The sequence below is a fragment of the Antechinus flavipes genome, chromosome 5, assembly GCF_016432865.1.
Source record: "Antechinus flavipes isolate AdamAnt ecotype Samford, QLD, Australia chromosome 5, AdamAnt_v2, whole genome shotgun sequence".
NCBI classification, from domain to species: Eukaryota; Metazoa; Chordata; class Mammalia; order Dasyuromorphia; family Dasyuridae; genus Antechinus; species Antechinus flavipes.
In genome coordinates this window covers 235,131,105-235,152,754 of record NC_067402.1, presented here as the reverse complement: position 1 = coordinate 235,152,754, position 21,650 = coordinate 235,131,105, and the positions used below count along the sequence as shown (strand labels likewise).

The following is a 21,650-nucleotide window of genomic DNA, read 5'->3' as shown; positions in this document are numbered from 1 at the left end:
TCTACAGAGCATCCTCTTTGCTTTTCATTATTTTATGCAAATCTTTCTCTGTTTCTCTAAAATCAACCAGATCATCATTTCTTATAGCACAATAGTAGTATTTCATCACAATCATATACTGCAACTTAACCATTTCCTAATTTATGGGCATCCCTTCACTTTCCAGTTCTTTACCACCACAAAGAGAGCTGCCATAAATATTTTAGAACCTTTAGGTTCTTTTTTCTTTTTCCATGATCATCTTGGGAAAGAAACTGATAGTGCTGGGTCAGAAGGTATACAAAGTTTTATAATCTTTGGGAATAATTTCAGATTGTTCTTCAAAATGGTTGGATCAATTCAATTTTCTACTTATTCTTTTTTCTGGGTCACTTGTTTTTCTGATGAGATATTTCACATTTTCTTCTTCTTTTTTTCATTCTTTTGACTTTGTTGTTCTTCATGTCTCATGGAGTCATTAGCTTCTCATTATATTAATGTTCTAATTTTTCCACAGCCCCTCCAACATTCATTTTCCTCTTTGATCATTTTAAGCTAATCTGATAGGTTTAAGATGATATCTTAAAGTTGTCTTAATTTGCATTTATCTAGTTGATCGTTCTTTAGAGCATATTTTCATGTGACTATAATTAGTTCATCCAAAAACTGCCTTCTCATATACTTTGACCACTTATCAATTGAGAGATAACTCATTCTTATAAATTTGATAAAGTTTTTATATATATATATATATATATATATATATATTTTAGATATCAGACCTTTCTTTATCCAAGAACTGTCTATAAACATTTTTCCAATTTTTTGCTTTCCTTCTAATCTTAGCTGCCTTGTTTTTATGTGTACAAATCCTTTTTAATGACATTAATAAAATTATCTATTTTATATTGCACAGTGCTCTTTATCTCTTGTTTATTTATAATCTTCTCTAACTACAAGTGTGATAATGTGTTCCATGTTCTTTTAGTTTTCCTATAATATATCCTTTTATTTCTAGGCCATGTACCCACCCTGACCCCATTTTGGTAAATGTTGTAAGATATTGTTCTATATCCACTATGTACCACATTGTCCTTGAGCCCTCCCAACAATCTCCATCAAACAGTGTATTCCCATCCCCAAAACCTAAATCCCTATATTTGTATGTTGTATGTCCACTGTGCTCCACCATTCTACTCCTCCATCTCCTGAACAGTACCAGGTAGTGTCAACAGTCACTGTTTTCCAAGACAGTGTAAGCTCTGCCTCAGCAAAGCCTTTTTCCTTCCATTCTTTTTTACCATGTCTCTTAATATTCCCAACCCTTCATTTTTTCATTTGAACTCCATTATTATTCTCTTTAGCTCAATAAAATAATCTCTTGATAGTTAATTGGAATAGTATTGAATAAGTAGTTTAAGTAAAATTATCCTTTTTATAATACTGGATCTGCCTGCCCATGAGCAATTACTATTTTTCCAGTGATTTAAATCTGACTTTATTTGCATAAAAAGTGTTTTATAATTGAATTCATGTAATTCCTGAATTTGTTTTGGCAGGCATTTTAAGCTGTCTATGATTTATTTTAAATGTAATATGTAACTGTCTCTTATTGCAGGATTTTGATGGTGGTATAGAAATGCAGATGACTTGTGTGGGTTTATTTTATATTCTATTTTCCTAAAATTATTAATTGTTTCAACTAAGTTTTAGTCTTTAAGATTTTTCAAATGTATCATTATATAATCTGCCTCATTGTCTATTCTAATTCCTTAAATTTCTCATTCTTCTCCTGTTGCTACTGCTAGCATTTTTAATACAGTATTAAATAATATTGATAATTTTGTTTCACTCCTAATCTTATTGAGAAAGCTTTTAGCCTATCCCTATTATATTTTCTGATGGTTTTAGGTAGTCATCATCATATGACTTATCACTTTTTTTTTGTTTGTTTTTTTAATTAACTTTTTATTGATAGAACGCATGCCAGGGTAATTTTTTACAGCATTATCCCTTGCACTCACTTCTGTTCTGATTTTTCCCCTCCCTCCCTCCCCCCTCTCCCCCAGATGGCAAGCAATCCTTTACATGTTGAATAGGTTACAGTATATCCTGGATGCAATATATGTGTGTAGAACCGAACAGTTTTCTTGTTGCACAGGGAGAATTGAATTCAGAAGGTATAAATAATCCGGGAAGAAAAACAAAAATGCAAGCAGTTTATATTCATCTCCCAGTGTTCTTTCTCTGGGTGTAGCTGCTTCTGCCCATCTTTGATCAGTTGAAACTGAATTAGCTCTCTTTATCGAAGAGATCCACTTCCATCAGAATATATCCTCAAACAATATCATTGTTGAGGTATATAATGATCTCCTGGTTCTGCTCATTTCACTTAGCATCAGTTCATGTAAGTCTCGCCAGTCCTCTCTGTATTCATCCTGCTGGTCATTCCTTACAGAACAATAATATTCCATAACGTTCATATACCATAATTTACTCAACCATTCTCCAATTGATAGGCATCCATTCATTTTCCAGCTTCTAGCCACTACAAACAGGGCTGCCACAAACATTTTGGCACATACAGGTCCCTTTCCCTTCTTTAGTATCTCTTTGGGATATAAGCCCAGTAGAGACACTGCTGGATCAAAGGGTATACACAGTTTGATAACTTTTTGAGCATAGTTCCAAATTGCTCTCCAGAATGGCTGGATGTGTTCACAATTCCACCAACAAAGTATCAGTGTCCCTGTTTTCCCACATCCCCTCCAACATTCCACATTATCTTTCCCTGTCACTCTAGCCAATCTGACAGGTGTGTAGTGGTATCTCAGAGTTGTCTTAATTTTCATTTCTCTGATTAATAATGATTTGGAGCATATTTTCATATGTCTATAAATAGTTTCAATTTTTTCGTCTGAGAATTGTCTGTTCATATCCTTTGAGACTTATCACTTTTGATAATCAATTATGTTACTAGTTTTCCTAATGTTAAACTACCCTGCATTCTTGGTATAAAGCCCACAATATCACCATGTATAATCTTTGTGATATATGTTGTAGTCTCCTGGCTACTATTTTATTTAGAGGTCCAACTTAAATTATCTCTCCTCTCTCTTTTTTTTCTAGTTCACTTGTTTTGTTTCTGTTTTTGATGAGATATTTACATTTTCCTCTATTTTTTTCATTCTTTTGATTTTTATTGTTTTTTATGTTTAAGGACTATGGAGTCCTTAGTTTCCCACTGTCCCATTCTAATTTTTAAGGAGTTTTTCCTTCACTGAACTTTTCTATCTTTTCTCATTGAGCTATTTTTGGATTTTAAGGAGTTGTTCAGTGAATTTTTGGGCCTCTTTTATAATTTTGCCAAATCTTTTTTTTTTTTTTTTGGGGGGGGGGTTGTTTTTGTTTTTTGCTGAGGCAATTGGGGTTGTGACTTGCCCAGGGTCACATAGCTAGGAAGTGTCAAGTGGCTGAGACCAGATTTGAACTCAGGTTCTCCTGCCTGTAGAGCTGGTACTCTGTCCACTGCACCATCTAGTTGCCTCCCAAATGTGTTTTTTAAGTTGTTTTCTTCAGTATTTTTATGCCTTTTTTATCTAGGTGTTAATGCTCTCTTTTATTATTTTCTTTTATTATCCTCTTTTCCAATTTTTTTTCCTACTACTCTTATCGTGGTCTTTCACTCTTCTAAGAATTCTTGTCCAACTGGCATTTTTCTCTGAGCCTTTATTTGTAGTTGTTTTCTTCTTGCTGTCTTCTGAGTTTATTAAGTCTTTCTTGCCACTATTATAGCTCTTTATGGTCAAAGTTCTTTTTTGTTGTTTTTTGTTCATTTTCCCAGCCTATTTCTTGACTTGGAACTTTATATTAAAGTTGGCCTCTACTTACCTGGCATTGGGAAGACACTGTCCCAAGCTTCAGGCTTTTTCACGTTGCTGTTTTCAGAGCTAGTACTGGGAGTTTACAAGTTTTCAGTGCTTCATAGGTGGGGTCATTCAGAGAAAGATGTCATCACTGTTTTCCTAGTCTATGCTCTTGTCTCACAATAAGAACCATCTCTGTTACCCTGCAACCACAAGAAGTAATACTCCTCTTGATCCTGAAACTATAACCACATTCTCTGCTCCCTTACAATCATGAGCACTAGTCCTACTCTCTGCTTTGATACCTCAAAGGGAACCCCTTGTTATCTATCACAAGTTTTCCTCTCCATTCAGGGACTACAACCCAGAATTGGGAGTTGCCAGATAATATCAAACCCTGCACCCAGTGTCAGAAAATGTTCCCTATACTTCTTTCTGACCAGCTAATTGTCTGATATTTTTATTATATCCGGGCTAGGAGGTTCCAATACTGTGGAATAATATTTTAAAATGTATAAAATATGTGTAAGATTATGAAGGAAACTAATTATATTAAAATGCATTCATGAAAAATATTTTTTTAACATTCATTGACCCTCTCCCAGTTAAGAACCTATTCTATAAAGTAAATTAGGTGGATTGAGTACATTTGGATATGGATTAAATACTTTGGTGTTACATGATGAATATCTGTGCCTTTTGCCCTGATTGGTTACAGTCAACAGCTTTGATATTTCTATATGGAGCTAGAAAAATGCCTCTGCTATTTCAAAGGTTTACTAGAGCTTTGGCTGCTTGAGTTTTCTATTGCCCTTCATGAAGATGTGTTTCTCAAATGTCTTGATACTATTTTGTTTTGTTTCATATGTAGTTTTTTGTAAAAGTTTTTAGCTCAAAAAGAATATAGCCCCACAAAAATGACAATAGACTTTGTATGCTATTCCTGGGAGTTTGTAATAGGGACTGAGATACAATGCTTAATTCTCATTTCTTCAGATTATTTGATTATACCAGCTTTGGAGGTTAACTGTCTTGTACAACCTCTACAAAAGTCTCAAGACTATAAATTAGAGAATACTATATAGGAAGGTCTAGGATGTGTAGGGTTATGAGTATTGGGAGTAAAGATCTAAAGATTGCATACTCCATATTCTTGCCAATTTCACAGCTAGCAGGAGTCATTCTGAAATGAAAAGAAAAGTAAAGAGGTAGGTAGGTAAAGAAAAATCAAGTTAGCAAGGTAATCCCCCTTTTTTTATTAGGGTTACAGTTTGCTCAATATCCTTTCAGCCTTTAATTTTTTTTCTTGTAGGGGAAAATATTATCTGGAAAGTCATTTCAAGCTTAGTGGATACAGCAATAGACCTCTGTTTAACAGTCAGATTGGGTGGGTGATAATTAAAATGACAATATAATTTTCTTAATTAAAAACCTTTCAAAATTTTACAGAACTATCGTCAGTACTATTCCATGTTATATGGTTTATAATTTTGGGCATTCTCAAAGACAGTGTGGAAAATTATCTCTAAGAAATTTTTTAATTTACAAATTTACAAATAATATTTAGTCAAGATGGTAAAGCTGTGAATGTATAGATTAGCTTGTCATTTTGGGTGGGGGGAGGGTTGAGTGGGAAAAATAAATAAATAGCAATAGTAATATGGTTTCCAATCTACTATTTGGAAATCTAATTTCCAAAATTGATGGGTGTTTTGTTCAGGTTCATAACATAAGCTTGCACAGGTTAAATCTAAAACAAGAAAGCATGCTATTCCAAAAAATAAAATTGGGACAGTTAATTAGGGTAGTAGATAGAGCATCAGCCCTGAAGTCAGGAGGACCTGAGTTCAAAACTGGTCTCAGATACTTAACATTTCCTGGCTGGGTGACCCTAGACAAGCAAATTAACCCCAATTTCCTCAGAAAAAAAAATCAAATTAAATGTTAAATTTTCTGGTGTTACCAGAGTACTTCCCTTATGAAACATGACTGTGGGAGCTTTTTAAAATTTAGTGAATGTGAATTTTATGTTATCATCTATATTCTGTATATAAAAGAAAATTAGACTATCAAGTATCATATCACTTTGTTTCTTTCTCTGTCTAAAATGATACTTAAAAATTTACATCATTTTGTTTTTGCCACTCTTCTTCAGACACATTCAGAATATGAGTGAAATCAAGACTGATGTGGGTCGAGCTCGGGCATGGATAAGATTATCTCTTGAAAAGAAGCTCTTGTCTCAACATCTCAAGCAGCTGGTTTCTCATCAACCACTAACTAAGTAAGAACAACTTATTGTTCTCAAGATTTTTTTTAGTGACTAATATGTTTAAAAAAACAAATTAATGGGATTACAAAAGCTACCTCTTTCAGTGTACCACTTCCATAAATGTGTATGCACACATGAACACATGTGAATGCACACACACATGCGTGCACACACACAGCTTGCTTATCTATATTGGAACAAGTAACAGTGTTAAGGTTATACCAATTCTGTGTACAACAAACCTCTTCACTGACCCAGAAGCTATAGTATGCAAAAGAGGAGCAAGTAAATTCTGTAGTAAAGGGCATCTTGATGACTGTTTATCCATTGGACGATGGTCCTGGGAAAGACTATCACATTTGTTCTACTTAGTAACCTTTGATATTCTGCCTTTTACTTTGTCAAAAAACCTAAACTGAATTTATCCTCCTGAAATGATGTTCAGTGGTTAAGAGTAGATGTGAGGATAAAGACTCGTAATTCCCTAGAATAAGATCTGCACATACATGGCCTTTGGAATCATATTGTATCCACACACTCCTTTGTTTAACATGATATTTCAGCAAACAGGTATGGGATTATTTAACTCCTGGAATACCTTGATAATATATCTTAATACCAAAGAAATGACCAGCAGGATGAATTCAGAAAGGCCTGGAGAGACTTACATGAACTGTTGCTAAGTGAAATGAGCAGGACCAGGAGATCGTTAAGTACTTCAACAACAATATATATGATGATCAATTCTGATGGATGTGGTCATCTCCAGCAATGAGATGAACCAAATCAGTTCCAATGGAGCAGTAATGAATTGAATCAGCTATACCCAGCGAAAGAACTCTGAGAGATGACTATGAACCACTACATAGAATTCCCATCCCTCTATTTTTGTCCACCTGCATTTTTGATTTCCTTCACAGGCTAACTGTATACTATTTCAGAGTCCAATTCTTTTTGTACAGCAAAATAAACATTTGGACATGTATACTTATGTTGTATTTAATTTATACTTTAACATATTTAACATGTGTTGGTCAACCTGCCATCTGGGGCAGGGGATGGGGGGAAGAAAGGGAAAAATTGGAACAAAAGGTTTGGCAATTGTTAATGTTGTAAAATTACCCGTGCATATAACTCGTAAATAAAAAACCATAATAAAAATAATAATAATAATAGTTTAATCTAAAAAAAAAAAGAAAAAAGAAAATGAATCTGCTCTCTCACCATCAGTCCTTATGTTTACTTTGTATATTGCTATCTAAAATCTGAAGCAAGGATGTATTTAACATAAGAAATTTTTTGTAGGTTTAAAATTAATTTTAATTTAAAAATTATTTTTTATTATATATATTCTATATAAAATTATAAATAATTTTATTTTTTTAAAATAAAATTTTAAAAATTTAAAATATATGGTAGTCAGTCTTCTGAAATAATGTTCTTGTCTTACAGGAAACTTTATAAACGGTATGCTTTTCTGCGCTGTGAAGAAGAAAGAGAACAGTTCCTATACCACCTCCTTTCCCTCAATGCTGTGGATTACTTCTGTTTTACTAGTGTATTCACCACAATCAGTGAGTTTAGAAAACTGAATGAATATATCAGTGACTCAAAAAATTGATTACATTTGTTATAAAAACTGGGACTAAGATTTAGTGTGGTAAACATGAGTTCTCAAGTGTAGTAGAAATGGAATTCGGCTTATAACTTATTTTGCTACAATATGTGCATTGTATATATTTTGGATTGCCAGCTTTCAGAAAATAAGAATTATTTCACTCAATTGTAAGTGCCTCAGGATTTTATATCAAGGTTCTTTTTGTGCCATAAATACTAAAGGGCCTATTTAAAGATAATTATAATTATTGTAACATCTGATCAAAGTTTACTGTACTACATAATGAATGTCACCAATAACATCTTCATTTTTTAGATTGTATTTGTTTGTTAATAAATGATTATTGAAAGAAAGAAGGAAGGAAGGAAGAAAAAAAGAGAAAGAAAGAAAATTAGCTGATTATTAGTTTTCACAAATATCAAAAAGTACTTATTGTGAAATACTAAACCTTACTCTTGGTCCCAAAATCCAGTATCCCAAATTAGTGTCACTAGAGAAAGTCACATAACTACCTATTAGTTATCATAAGTTTCTATGCTGTGTCTTTGTACAAATAGATTGAAAGGAGGTCATTAGGATTCTTAAAGGTATCTTTTGGATATAAATTTAAATAACTAAAGCTGATAATGAAGGATCTTTCTATAAAGTGAAAAAATATTAGTAAAGTTGAATTAAATGAACTCTCAATCTATTGTATGAAAACATCCTATAATTACCTAAGAATTGCTGACAGTCTTTAGAGAGTCTTATTACTTTTCTCAACTCATCATTGGCTTTGATCTCCTTTGGAAGAAGAGGGAGTAAGATACAAAATGTCTCCTGTACCTGGAATGCAATTCTTCCTCATAAAATCCCTTGTTTTCTTCAGAATTTTGCTCAGATAACACCTTCTCTTGAACTTATGCCATTAATGTCCTCCCTCTGCTATAAAAATTTACTTGTATTTCCTTTGTATACATCTACTATTTATGCATCTTTCCCCCTAGAATATAAACTTGAAGGTAGGGATTCTTTCTTTCTTTCTTTCTTTCTTTTCTTTTCTTTTTTTTTTCTTTTCCTTTCTTTCTCTTTCTCTCCTCTCTTCTCTTCTCTTCTCTTCTCTCCTCTCCTCTTCCTCTCTCTCTCTCTCTCTCTTTCTCTCTCTCTCTCTCTCTCTCTCTCTCTCTCTGTGTGTGTGTGTGTGTGTGTGTGTGTGTGTGTGTGTGTGTGTGTATGTCCCCGGCACTTAATACAGTCCTTGGCACATAGAAAGGACTTAATAAATGATTGATTGCAGCCTCGTGGAACTTTTTTCCAGTTAATTCAGGGAATAAAAAAAGAAACAAGCACTCAGTTCAGCCATCTTCAGTTTTTAGGGAAATTTCTATCTCATCATCACTTGAGCTATCAAAACCTGACCTATCTACTAGTGTCTTCTTTTTCCTAAGTATTTTTTTTTTAATTTTTTTGATGTTCAGAGAACATCAGGTAATTCAGTGTAGAAATAATTGTTTACATAAAATAAAGAGTAAAAAATAAAAGTTTTTATATGAGTACTACCCTCATCCAACAAATTCAGGGATCTTTTCATTCTCTAAGCAAGTTTTATTAAAAAACATAAAATATATCACTGGAAAAATAACTAACCTGGAAAATAGATCCAGGAAAGATAATTTAAGAATTATATGACTACCTGAAAACCATGATCAAAAAAACAGCCTGGACAACATTTTTCAAGAAATCATCAAAAAAAAATTGCCCTGATATCCTAGAACCAAAAGGCAAAATAGTCATTGAAACAATCCTTCAATCATTTCCTGAAAGAGATCACACAAAGAAAACTCCAAGAAATATTATAACTAAATTGCAGAATTATAAGGTGAAAGAAAAAAATACTGAAAGCTTCCAGAAAGAAACAATTAAATACGAGGAGTCACAGTCAGGATTATGCAGGATTTAGCAGTTTTTATATTAAAGGATCAGAAGTCCTGGAATACAGTATTCTGGATGGCAAAGGAACTTGGATTACACCAAGAATTAACTTCCCTGGAAAATTAAGCATAATCTTTCAGGGGAAGAGATGGACTTTCAGTGAAATAGGGGACCTTCAATCATTTTGGAGAAAAAGACTAGAACTAAACTAAATTCGATCTTCAAGTATAACATTTAAGAGAATCATAAAAAGGTAAACACCCAAGGGAAAAAAAAAAAAACATGTTATTTAAAGCTTAAACCATTTACATCCCTACGTAGGAAGATGATACTTGAGAACTGTATCTTTATTAGGGCATTTAAAAGAGGTATATACATAGACAAAGGATGTGAGTATAAGTTGACTTTGATGTGATGGTATTTTTTAAAGACATTAAAGAATGGAAAAGGAATTGTACTAGGAGAAGAGAAAAGGAGAAGTAAAATGAGGTAAATAAGATCACATCAAGAGGCATAAAAGGCTTATTATATAGTACAGAGAAAGAAGAGGGACATAAGCATTGTCTGGCACTCCATCTCATCAGATTTGGCTCATAAAGGGAATAACATACACACTTAGGGAGGTATAGAAATTTATTTTACTGTATAGCAAGGTAGAAGGAGAAAAGGGAAAGAAATAGGTGGGAGATAGAAGAAAGGATAGAAGCAGTAGGGGAAAAAAGACCAAGAGAAGGGAGGAGAGGTGATAAAAGAAAGGGCAGATTGAGGGAGGTGGTGGTCAGGAGCAAAACACTAGTGAACAGGGACAGGGTGAAAAAGGAGAGAAAAGTATAACCCAGGGGGAAAATAGGATTGAAGGATGAAAATAGGATGGCTGGTAATCATAACTGTCAATGTGAATGGGGTGAACTCTCCTGTAAAACGAAAGTGGATAGAGTGGATTAAAAAACAGAGTCCTACAATGTTTACCAAAAATATATTTGAAGCAGAGAGAAGAATACTTTAACAGAGTAAAGATAAAAGACTGGATCAGAATATATTATGCCTCAGCTAAAGCAAAAAGAAAAAAAGGCAGGATATTGACAAAGCAAAAGCAAAAATAAATCTAAGAGAGATAAAGAAGGAAAGTACATTATACTAAAAGGCATCATAGACAATGAAATAATATGAATACAAAATATATATATACACCAAGTGGTATAACATCATGTTCTTAGAGAAGAAGTTAAATTAGTTACAGGAAAAAATAGATAGCAAAACTATACTAGTGGGAGATTTCAACCTCCCCCTTTCAGAATTAGATAAATCTAAGCACAAAATAAGCAAGAAAGAAGTTAAAGAGGTTAATAGAATCTTAGAAGATGTAGCTATGATAGACTTCTAGAAAAAATTGAATGAGTACAAAAGAATATACCTTTTTCTCAGCAGTATATGACACTTACACAAAAATTAACTATATATTAGGGCATAAAAACCTCACAGTCATATATAGAAAGGCAGAAAAATTAAGTGCATTCTTTTCAGATCATGATGCAATAAAAATTACATGCAGTAAAGGGCCATTGAAAGATAGATTAAAAAATTAATTGAAAACTAAATAACCTAATCTTAAAGAATGAGTGGATCAAACAACAAATCACAGAAACAAATTCTTCCAAGAGAGTGACAATAATGAGACAACATATCAAAACTTAAAGGATACAATCAAAGAAGTACTTAGGTGAAATTTGATATCTTTACATGCTTTCATGAATAAAATAGAGAAAAAGAAAATCAGTGGATCTTGATTAGAGGAATGCAAAGTTAAAGCAACTCTGATCTATCAAATTGGCTAAGTTGACTGAAAAAAATAATGATAAATGTTGGAGAGGATGTAAGAGAACTGGAACACTAATGCATTGTTGGTGGAATTGTGAATTGATCCAACCATTCTGGAGAGCAATTTTATAACCTAAAGGGCTATAAAACTGTACATACCCTTTGATCCAGCAGTCTCAGTACTATGTCTGTATATCAAAGAGATAATATAAAAGGGAAAAAGAACCATATATGCAAAAGTATTTGTTGCAGCTCTTTTTGTAGTGGCAAAAAATGGAAATTGAGTAAATGCCCATTAGTTGGAGAATAGATGAATAAGTTATGGTATATGAATATAATGGAATATAAGAAATGAGGGGCAGGCTTATTTCAGAAAAAGCCTAAAAAGACTTGAACTAATGTTGAGTGAAGTGAGCAGGACTAGGAAAACATTGTGTATAGTAACAAGATTATGTAATGATCAATTGTAATGGACTTCACTCTTCTCAACAATGCAATGATTCAAGGCAATTCCAATAGACTTGAGATAGAAAATGCCAATCACTTCCAGAGAGAGAACTATGGAGACTGAATGTGGATCGAAACATAGTATTTTCATCTTTTGGTTTGTTTGTATGTTTGTGTTTTTCTTTCTCATTTATTTCCCTTTTTGGTCTGATTTTTCTTATATAATATGACAAATATAGAAATATATTTAAAAGGATTGCATAATTTTAGATAGCTTGCTCTCTTGGGTAGGGAGGAGGTAAGGAAGAGATGGAGAAAAATTTAGAACACAAGTTTTACAAAAATGAATGATGAAAACTATCTTTATATGTATTTAGAAAAATAAAACAGTATTGGAAAATAAAATAGCCATACAAATATAAAATATTTGAGAGTCTATGTATCAAGACAAACCCAAGAACTATATGAACAAAATTACAAAACAATTTTCATACAGATAAAATCAAATCTAAACAACTGAAAAAATATTATTTGTTCATAGGCAGGACAAGCTAATATAATAAAAACGACAATCCTACTTAAATTAATCTACTTATTCAGTTCCATACTAATCAAACTGCCAAAAAGTTATTTTATAGAGCCAGAAAAATAACATAATTTACCTGGAAGAACAAAGGGTCAAAAATATCAAGGGAATTTTTTTTTAAAGTGAAAAGGAAGGTAATGGCTAGTCATATGACACCTAAAACTGTATTATAAAAAGGGAAAACCATTTAGTACTGACTAAGAAATAGAGTGGTAATCAGTGGAATAGATTAGGTACATAAGACACAATAGTCAATGAATAGTATTTGATAAACTATTTGATTAGTGCAAAGACACTAGCTTCTGGTATAAGAACTCACTATTCAATAAAAATTTGTGGGAAAACTTGAAAATTGTATGGCAGGAATTAGGCATATACTCATATATCTAACCCTCTTCTAAAATAAGGTCAGAATGGATTCAAAATTCAGACATAAAGATGATAATATCATAAATTAGGAGAATAAGTTTGCCTATCAGATCTTTGGAGAAGGGAGGAATTTACGAATAAACAAGAAATAGAGAACATTATGAAATGCAAAATGGATAGTTTGATTACATTAAATTAAAAAAATTTTGCATGAATAAAACCAATGAAGCTAAGACTAGAAGAGAAGCAGAAAGCTAGGAAACTATTTTTACAGCTAGTGTTTCTGCTAAAGGCCTCATTTTAAAAATATATAAAGAACTGAGTTAAATTAATAAGAATGCAAGTCATTTCCCAATTGATAGTCAAAGGAAATGAGCAGTTTTCAGATAAAGAAATTAAAGCCACTTACAGTCAAATAATAAATGCTCTAAATCATTATTATTAATTAGAGAAATGCAAGTTAAAACAATCTATCAGATTGGCCAAGACAATAAGAAAAGATAGTGATAATGTTGAAGAGGATGTAGGAAAACTGGATCATGAATGCATTGTTGGTGGAGTTGTTAATCTATCTAATCATACTGGAGAGAATTTTGGAACTATACCCAAATCCAGCAGTATCACTTATGATGTAATAAAAGAGGGAAAAGGACCCATATGTGCAAAAATGTATGTAGCAGCCCTTTTTGTGGTGGTAACTAATTGGAAACAGAGTGGATGACCATCAATTGGGGAATGGCTGAATAAATTATAATATATGAATGTAATGGAATATTGTTCTATAAGAAATAATGAGCAGGCTAATTTCAGAAAAGCTGGAAAGATTTACATGAATTGATGCTGAGTTTCTGAGTGAAATGAACAGAATCAGGAGAACATTGTATACAGTAACAGCAAAATTGTGTGATGATCAACTATGATAGACTTAGTTCTTCTCAGCAATACAATGATCCAAGACAGTTCCAATAGATTTGGGATGGAAAATGACATCCACATCCAAAGAAAGAATTATAGAGACTGAATGCGGATCAAAACATACTATTTTTACCTTTTTTTCTTTCTTCTGGTTTTTTCTTTTTGTTCTGATTTTTCTTTCACAACATGATTAATATGAAAATAGGTTTAAAATTATTATATATGTATAACCTATATTAGATTGTCTGCTCTCTTGAGATGGAAGAACGTAAAGGAAGGAGAGAAAAAAATTTGGAACTCAAAATCTTACAAAAATGAATGTTGAAAACTATCTCTACGTTGTAATGGAAAAAATAAAATAATATAAAATGGAAAAAAAATAGTATATGACTGAGTGGTCCTGAGTTTTGATGTTTGTAAATGTTCCCATTAATTATAACTACCTTTTCCATGAACTTTTAAATAAGGAATCAACTCTAAATTGATGGATTTTGTGTTGCCCTAGAGTTTTAAAATTTAATTTAAAGGGTTTTTTTTTTTTTTCAAATGTTCTGTGTTATGGGAGGAAGTTGATTCCTTGTGCCATGTTCTTTGAATAGATCTCAGATATGTTTGAAGGTAGGCATTTTCAGTATAACTAGTTTAATTTAACTCTTAGATTTAGGATCAAATGGAACCTTATAGTTTTTACCTACTCCTCCTTTTACATATGTCATCTTAGATAACGTTCAAATCTAGAAGCAAGATGTCACTGTTTTGTTGATCACTGTAACATGAAACTGAGTTGTACAAATAATCTAAGCCCTATTACTTTAAGTTATTACCAGAGAAAATAAGGGAGAAAGGATCAATATTCAAGAAGCATTCTACCATTCTTTACATAAGGTTTTGTCTATTTACAAGGAAATCTATAACAGCTTTTTGAACAAAGTTTATTAGTAAAGTGATATAAATGTGATTATCAGTATTACGATCTAAAGGAACTTCTGGTACCTAATATTGGTTTAAGTTAGATATGTTTTGTGGAGGTTTTTTATATCCATGGGGCAGGGAGTATCCTTGAAGTATTTGCCCTTTCACCTTTTCATAATAGGCAGTCTTGACCATGACCATTAAAAAGGAAATCTTGTGTTCAAGACATCTGATATTTTTCATATGTGAAAATCTCATAGATATTGTAGGGTGAAATTTCATGTCAATAATATTTATCAACTTTATTGTTTTCTCTTCAGTGATTCCTTATAGATCAGTGATCATCCCAAATAAGAAGTTAAGCAATGCAATCATCACTTCAAACCCGTGGATTTGTGTGTCAGGTGAACTAGGAGATACAGGAGTGATGCAGATTCCTAAAAACCTCCTTGAAATGACCTTTGAGGTGAGTTCAGCTAATCCCACTGTTTGGAAACAAACTAATGCTTCAAGGATGAAATACTTAAATTACTTCTTTTCTTGAAAGAAAGATAAAGGAACACTCAAGAATTCAGGATCCTTTTTTGAAATTCAGGTCCATTATTATAGACAACCGTTATACCAATGAATTTGCCAAGAAAAACAATTAAAATTCTCCTTTTCAGAAACTTTTGGTTTGAGTCTATGAAGTTTTTGCTTCTTGGAATCATTCTAGCAGGTGGGCAGGGTAGAAGAAACCTAGACATCATCTTCTATGAAGATTTTGTAAGAAATATATATAGATTTGTACTACACATATTTTGGTAGGAATTTTAGTATTATACAAATTTGTAGGAATATGTATAATACTATTTATGGACTTCTAGCTTAAATTATTTTATTATTTATGGGCCTTTTTTTGTTCTCTTTTATAAAATGCTTTCCAGCCAATTACAATTAATCCTTAGATCATTCCCTGTAAAGTTGATCAATGCCATTGAATCCAATGTTTTGACTCATGGATTTTTGCATAAATACAACAGAGCTTATGGAAAGTAGTCTTCTCTCTTCGTAGTGGATGGAAAGAATAGCTCTATCTTTTCCTATTCTATCTCAGTAATCCAGTAGATCTTGAGAAAAGAAATGTCTACTTCAGGAAAACAATTATTCTTAAGAATTTCATTATTTTATTTCTAGTAACTGAGATAAGCATAGTAATCCATATCCAGAGGCTGACACTTAGGAAATTATAAGATATACTAAAAAGGAATGCAGAGGTAGTACAAAAAAGCTCAGGTAATAGGTTTTTAGTATAAGGAGAAAGTTTAGAAAATTATTTTCACTTTACAGATGACAGTTCTCAGATGTAGAAATATTAGACTATCTAATGCCTTGAAAACTCATCTCTGAATACCTTAATCAATAGTAGTCCATGACCTTCTAAAAGAATAATTTTAAAGGTCTTAATCTTATTGGCATTTGTTTTTATTATTTTATTACCATTCCTTTTCTTTTATGCTATTTCTTAAAATATTGATAAGATATGATATTTCTTAAAACATTGATAACTATGAAATTTTTTTCATTTTTAAAAATGATGATAGAATAGGATTAAAGTCAGTCTTGTTCTTTATTCATCTGTTTAAGCAAAAAAAAAATTTTTAGTATCCTGTGGGATTTTTTTGTCTACTGTTGTTTGATCCAACATCTTTGTATTTAAAATGAATATAAATTAAATAGATAAATTGGAAAACCAACAAAGAGCATCCATTTTTGAATAACCTCTTATATTTTCCTCCACAGTGCCAAAATCTGGGAAAACTGACTACTGTTCAAATTGGTCACGATAACTCAGGGCTTTTGGCCAAGTGGCTTGTGGATTGTGTCATGGTCAGGAACGAAATCACAGGACATACATACAAGTAAGTGACTAATCTGAGAAATGAGAACCTGTGAGATGCTTTAGACAAGTTGGATTTGAGATTTTTTTGTCTTTATGAACTTTTACCAAGTTATATTAATTAGTTTCTTTCTTTTCCATATATGTTTCTTTTACTCACATACTGTAAAAGTGCTAAACCAGTGATCATAAAAGCATATTGAATTTTGGATCATAGAAAACATAAACTTTTAGGATTTAGTGACCTTAATGATAATGTAGTCCAATTCTTTTATTTAACATTTTAGGCAGCTGAAACTCAAATAAATTCAGTAGCTTATAACAAGGTGGTGACAAAGCTGAGATTAGAACTAAGATTTTGTAAACTTGTATATAATTAGCAGTTATCACCATTGAGCAAAGCTGGGCAGAAACTTATCATTTTACCTCTTCCCTTCCCACTAGATCAGCTCAGGAGCAAAACCTTCTCTCTTTCTTAGGTTACTGTCTCTGTCCCATCCTTTTTTTCTCACTGAAGGTTGCACTCCTGCCTGACACTTCCATGATCTGAACAGCCACGGATCTGACTATAACAATATATTCATTTTACTCCAAGACCAAAATGACCCCAAATCCAACTGGAAATTTTTTAAAACTAAGTTAAAATGTTCATATAAGGCAAAAGGTTGTTACTAAAATCATAAAATCTCAGTGTCCCCAATTTGGAGAATCCTAATATTTAATTTTTGTATATTCTTTTTCCTGCTAGCCAGTGCCTTCTACTATTACCCCTTTCCCATTATGGAATAAAACTAATAGATTGACCATGTATTTTTTTTTAATGTAAGGGGAATTGCTTTTTAAAATACATATTAAATTAAAAGATGTTTAGCAGAGAGAGACTAACACATATTACTTACTAGTCCCCGCTTCCTGGTGCAAAAACAATTTCACCATGTTCTCCACAGGCTCATTCAATCCATTAGATAGAGCAGTAAACAAGGGAATTTCTAGCTATATCAACATTTGTTTTTCATATTCAATCCAAATATTCCCTAGCTCCTCTTTCATAGCTCCAGTGTAGACTGCCTTTCCCAAACGATCTCCAACTTATTGAATATTATCTTTTGCTCTTGTACAGTGATTCAAAAGCTCTTGCCTTTGCAAGAATACTTGGCACTGGCTCAAGAATCTCAATAGCCTAGTTTGGGGATTCAGTATTTATATACTGCTCAGAGGGAAGATCAAATACTTGGTTACACTAATCCTGTTGCTCTTTTCTACTGCCACAGATCTCCTTCTGAATGCTTAATATAGAAGTGAATTAAATATTTTAGTCTAATTTTGTTCTATATGTTTAACTTTTTGGTAAGAATTAATGAAAAGCAGAAATATCTCATGAAATAAAACAGTCTTAGTAAATTCTACTTGTTACTTTTTACTCTAATTGAAACTCACCTACTTTTCATAGTTTTAATCCCATTCATTTTCATTTGGAAATATCCTCATGTAAGATGATGCATTTTTGTGTGAAATGTCACTTGGTATTTAGGATATTTTCTCAATTCTTAATAGGTTCCCATGTAGGAGGTGGCTAGGAAAGGGAATAGATGATGGAAGCTTGGAGAGAATTCTTATTGGAGAACTGATCCCATCAACATCAGAGGAAGATCTGGGAAAACAGTGTCGGACCCCACCCCAGCAGAAATCACCTACCATACCCCGAAGATTGAGCATTACTTCCCTCACTGGAAAAATTAATAGTAGTAAGTTCATTGATCTCAAGATTTTATGCTGATAATTAGATGCTTCGTGGGAACAAAAAAAAAAAAAAAAAAAGGAAGAAGGCATTAGAGAGAGAGAGAGAGAGAGAGAGAGCACAGATATACTGATAACTTCCAGCAACTTAGTGAATTTTTTTAAGGGATTTACAATATTTCTATCACTCTTTATTGCTACTTTCACCTCAGGCAAAACAGAATCCTCTTTTATCATGCTGACTGAAAAAAAAGATAAGTTGATAATTGTCATAATCAGAAAACTTAATGTGTAGAATATCGTGTTTAAATATAATCTGTTGTAGTACAGTAATTCTCACTCACTGAAATTAATACAATTTGAATTCTATTGTATTTAGACAAAGATAATATTTACAACTAAGGAAGTCCTTAGAAAAACTTTTGTTTTCCATTCCACAGCTAATTAATAACCATTCTTGTTATTTACCAATTATTGGTAAAGATTATTCTAAAAAAAAATGTGAAGACAGTTTTATTCTCCCACAGTCTTGTTTCAAATGCTTATATAATACAAACTCTTATACCAAAGATCAAAAAATATCCAAATTATCAAAAATTCTTAATTTTAGCAGTATCAAAATTTTTGAAGTTTTACTGCATTGTGAAGCACATCATTCTTCCTTAATTTTTTTCCTTCAGGTGGATCAGTATTTTGTTACTATATTTGTTAAATGTCTATTAGAGACACTGAGGCTCATCTATAGGCACTTTGGTGATTCTCCCACAAGGGAAGTCAAAGTTCTGAATTATCTTTACCCTGTTTATTTGGAGTTAATGGAGGAATAAATTTCTTTTAATGGACTTCATATGTTTCACCTGAAAAGGAAAGTTCTTTATTCCAAATAACAGTATTCTGTGATCTTTAAAGAAGACATAAAGTTGTTGGAAACGAAAACATCATATGGAATATGGTAGAAGAACTACAAAATTCATTTCAGCCAAGGGAGAAAAGTAAAAAGAACATTGGGTTAAAGTCACAGTTCTGCTATTTGCTAGATAGATAAATCATTTAACCACTTTGAATGAATGTCTGAATTTAAAAAATGGGGATAGTACTATCACCTTTTCCTCTCTTCAGAATAAAGACCTTTGCTTGATTCATTTGTGTTCTGTGATTGAGGTAATTCTACACCTGGTAGAATTTTGCTCGCTCTAAGTTTTAGTATTTCAAATTTACAAAGTGCTCTGAAACTTGAATAGTCACATTCTAGGGAACCCCACCTGGACATACAAGTTGGAAAGTTGGAGTGTTTCTCTCTTTTTTTCTGTCAGACAATTGAGGTTAAGTGTCTTCCCCAAGGTCAGACAGATACTGTGTTAAGTATCTGAGGCTGAATTTGAACTCAACTCCTCCTGACTTCAGTGCTCTATCCATTGCACCATTTAGCTGCTCCTGTAGTGTTTCTCAAAAGGAGACTTTACAGCTTATCTTAAATAAAATACCATTTTGTTTTTGTTTTGTTTTTGCTGAGGCAATTGGAGTTAAGTGACTTGCCCAGAGTCACACAGCTAGGAAGTATTAAATGTCTGAGGTCAGATTTGAACTGAGGTCTTCCTGACTTCAGGGCTACTCCACTGCACCACCTAGCTGCCCCCAAAAATGCCCCCCAAAATGTAATATGTATCAGAAGTTCATAATGTGAAGGGCCAAGGTATATATTTTAAGGTTTTCTGACTTTAGTCTTAGAACTTTTACCCAGAAAACCTTACCATATCTAGATTATAGAAGCTATATTTTCTGCTTGTAGGCATACCATCCACATACTACTATTGCATGGGTTGTTGGGTTGTTTTTTTTTAATCTTTGATTAAACAACTAATAACCCCAAAGATGCATGCAAAATTCTAATTTTCGCAAAGACTTTGCCCTCTAAAACTTCTGTGCAGAAGGGATGGTAGCAATGATATCTGTCTGTTGTCTCTTTTCCACACATTTTTTTCCCTACTCCTTCTCTTCTCCCTCTCTCCATGGGATACAGTTTATTAAGTATTTTCTCAGTCTTTTAATCCTGTTATGCTATTTTCCTGGGATAAAATGAGAGAGAGCAAGATTATTCTGCTCTTTTTATGCTTTCCTGGTTTTCTACTTTAACCCCACACTCAACAAGGAGGTAGATGGGAAGAAGCTGCAGATGCAATTTTCCAGGTATATCTCTGCTTGCTGGATGGGTTTGGTGGAAGGAACAGTTTCCATACCAATTATAATAAAAGCATCAGAAACATAATTATATCTTTGCATAATTTAAAATATTACTCCTTAATTTCATATTTCAATTAGATCTCATATATTCTTACCACAAATAAATACCAAAATATGCAATTTTTTCCATGTCATCAATTTCTGATAAAACTGAAATTCATTTTATTGAACTAATTGTTGACCAGCTTCAAGGTTTGCAGAATTTTGGGGTATATTTATTTGTATTTCATTTGTATTCCATTAAAATTGCCCAGAATGATCCCTAGAATGCAAAAAAGAATAGAAGCTAATATCTTATGAGAATAACAGGCGATAGAAAAAAGATTAAGACTAGTAGGAGAAGCCCCAAGGTTCGATAAATGTTTCCCATGAAATATCTCTTATCCTCACCTTTTTAATTGCTGGGGTTATTGCCATTTTAACTGAAAAATAATTCATACAGAAAGTTAAACATATGCAAAACCTCAGGAGGAATAGTTTTGTCTCTGACAATTCGTACCATGCTTATGAGCAAAGGATTGATTACAGGTATCTGTTCTATCTATCTTCTTCCTCTCATTTCTTAGAATTAGACTAGCCAAGGCAACTTAAGATAAAGGTAAATTGTGCTCCACCTCCATAAGACATTTGGAGCCTGTTATTTACTGTAAAGTGTTTTGTGTCCCAGAAGTTCTTGGACTATATGTTATTCTGCATGAGAATTCCATTCTTTTCCAGAACCCAGTGCTGGACAGATTCAAGAAGGAATTGGTGAAGCTGTGAACAACATTGTGAAACATTTTCACAAACCTGAAAAAGAGGTATTACAAGCTGTCAGATAAAATATTTTTTTCTTATTAAAGCTTCTTTTATCCTGATCTTACTTAAAAATCTTATCTATTTCATTTATCACATCTAGAGTAGATCTATATATCTATCCTCAGTTTCTCTCTGAGAATATTCCAACTGCCTATTTAATTTATCCATCTGAATTTTCTACCAACATTTAAAACCCCGACGGCACTCATCAGTCCCCTGATCCCCCTCTCCATTTGATAAATTTGTCTCAAACCAGCTTCCCTTTTTTTATTGATGATTCCTTTGGCCTTCAGAAAGCTAAC

The 21,650-nt window shown here is 32.6% G+C and overlaps 1 protein-coding gene across 2 annotated transcripts in view; it reads left to right on the top strand.

The window, feature by feature from the left end:
* DENND5B (DENN domain containing 5B) overlaps nucleotides 1-21,650 on the top strand; it is a 265,655-nt gene that overhangs the window by 230,120 nt on the left and 13,885 nt on the right. For both annotated transcript variants that reach the window (XM_051962773.1, XM_051962774.1), the window contains 6 exons: nucleotides 6,001-6,129; nucleotides 7,570-7,691; nucleotides 15,014-15,159; nucleotides 16,476-16,594; nucleotides 18,127-18,317; nucleotides 21,268-21,350. In XM_051962773.1, coding sequence (XP_051818733.1) covers nucleotides 6,001-6,129; nucleotides 7,570-7,691; nucleotides 15,014-15,159; nucleotides 16,476-16,594; nucleotides 18,127-18,317; nucleotides 21,268-21,350 — 790 coding nt within the window. The remainder of the gene's footprint in view (nucleotides 1-6,000; nucleotides 6,130-7,569; nucleotides 7,692-15,013; nucleotides 15,160-16,475; nucleotides 16,595-18,126; nucleotides 18,318-21,267; nucleotides 21,351-21,650) is intronic.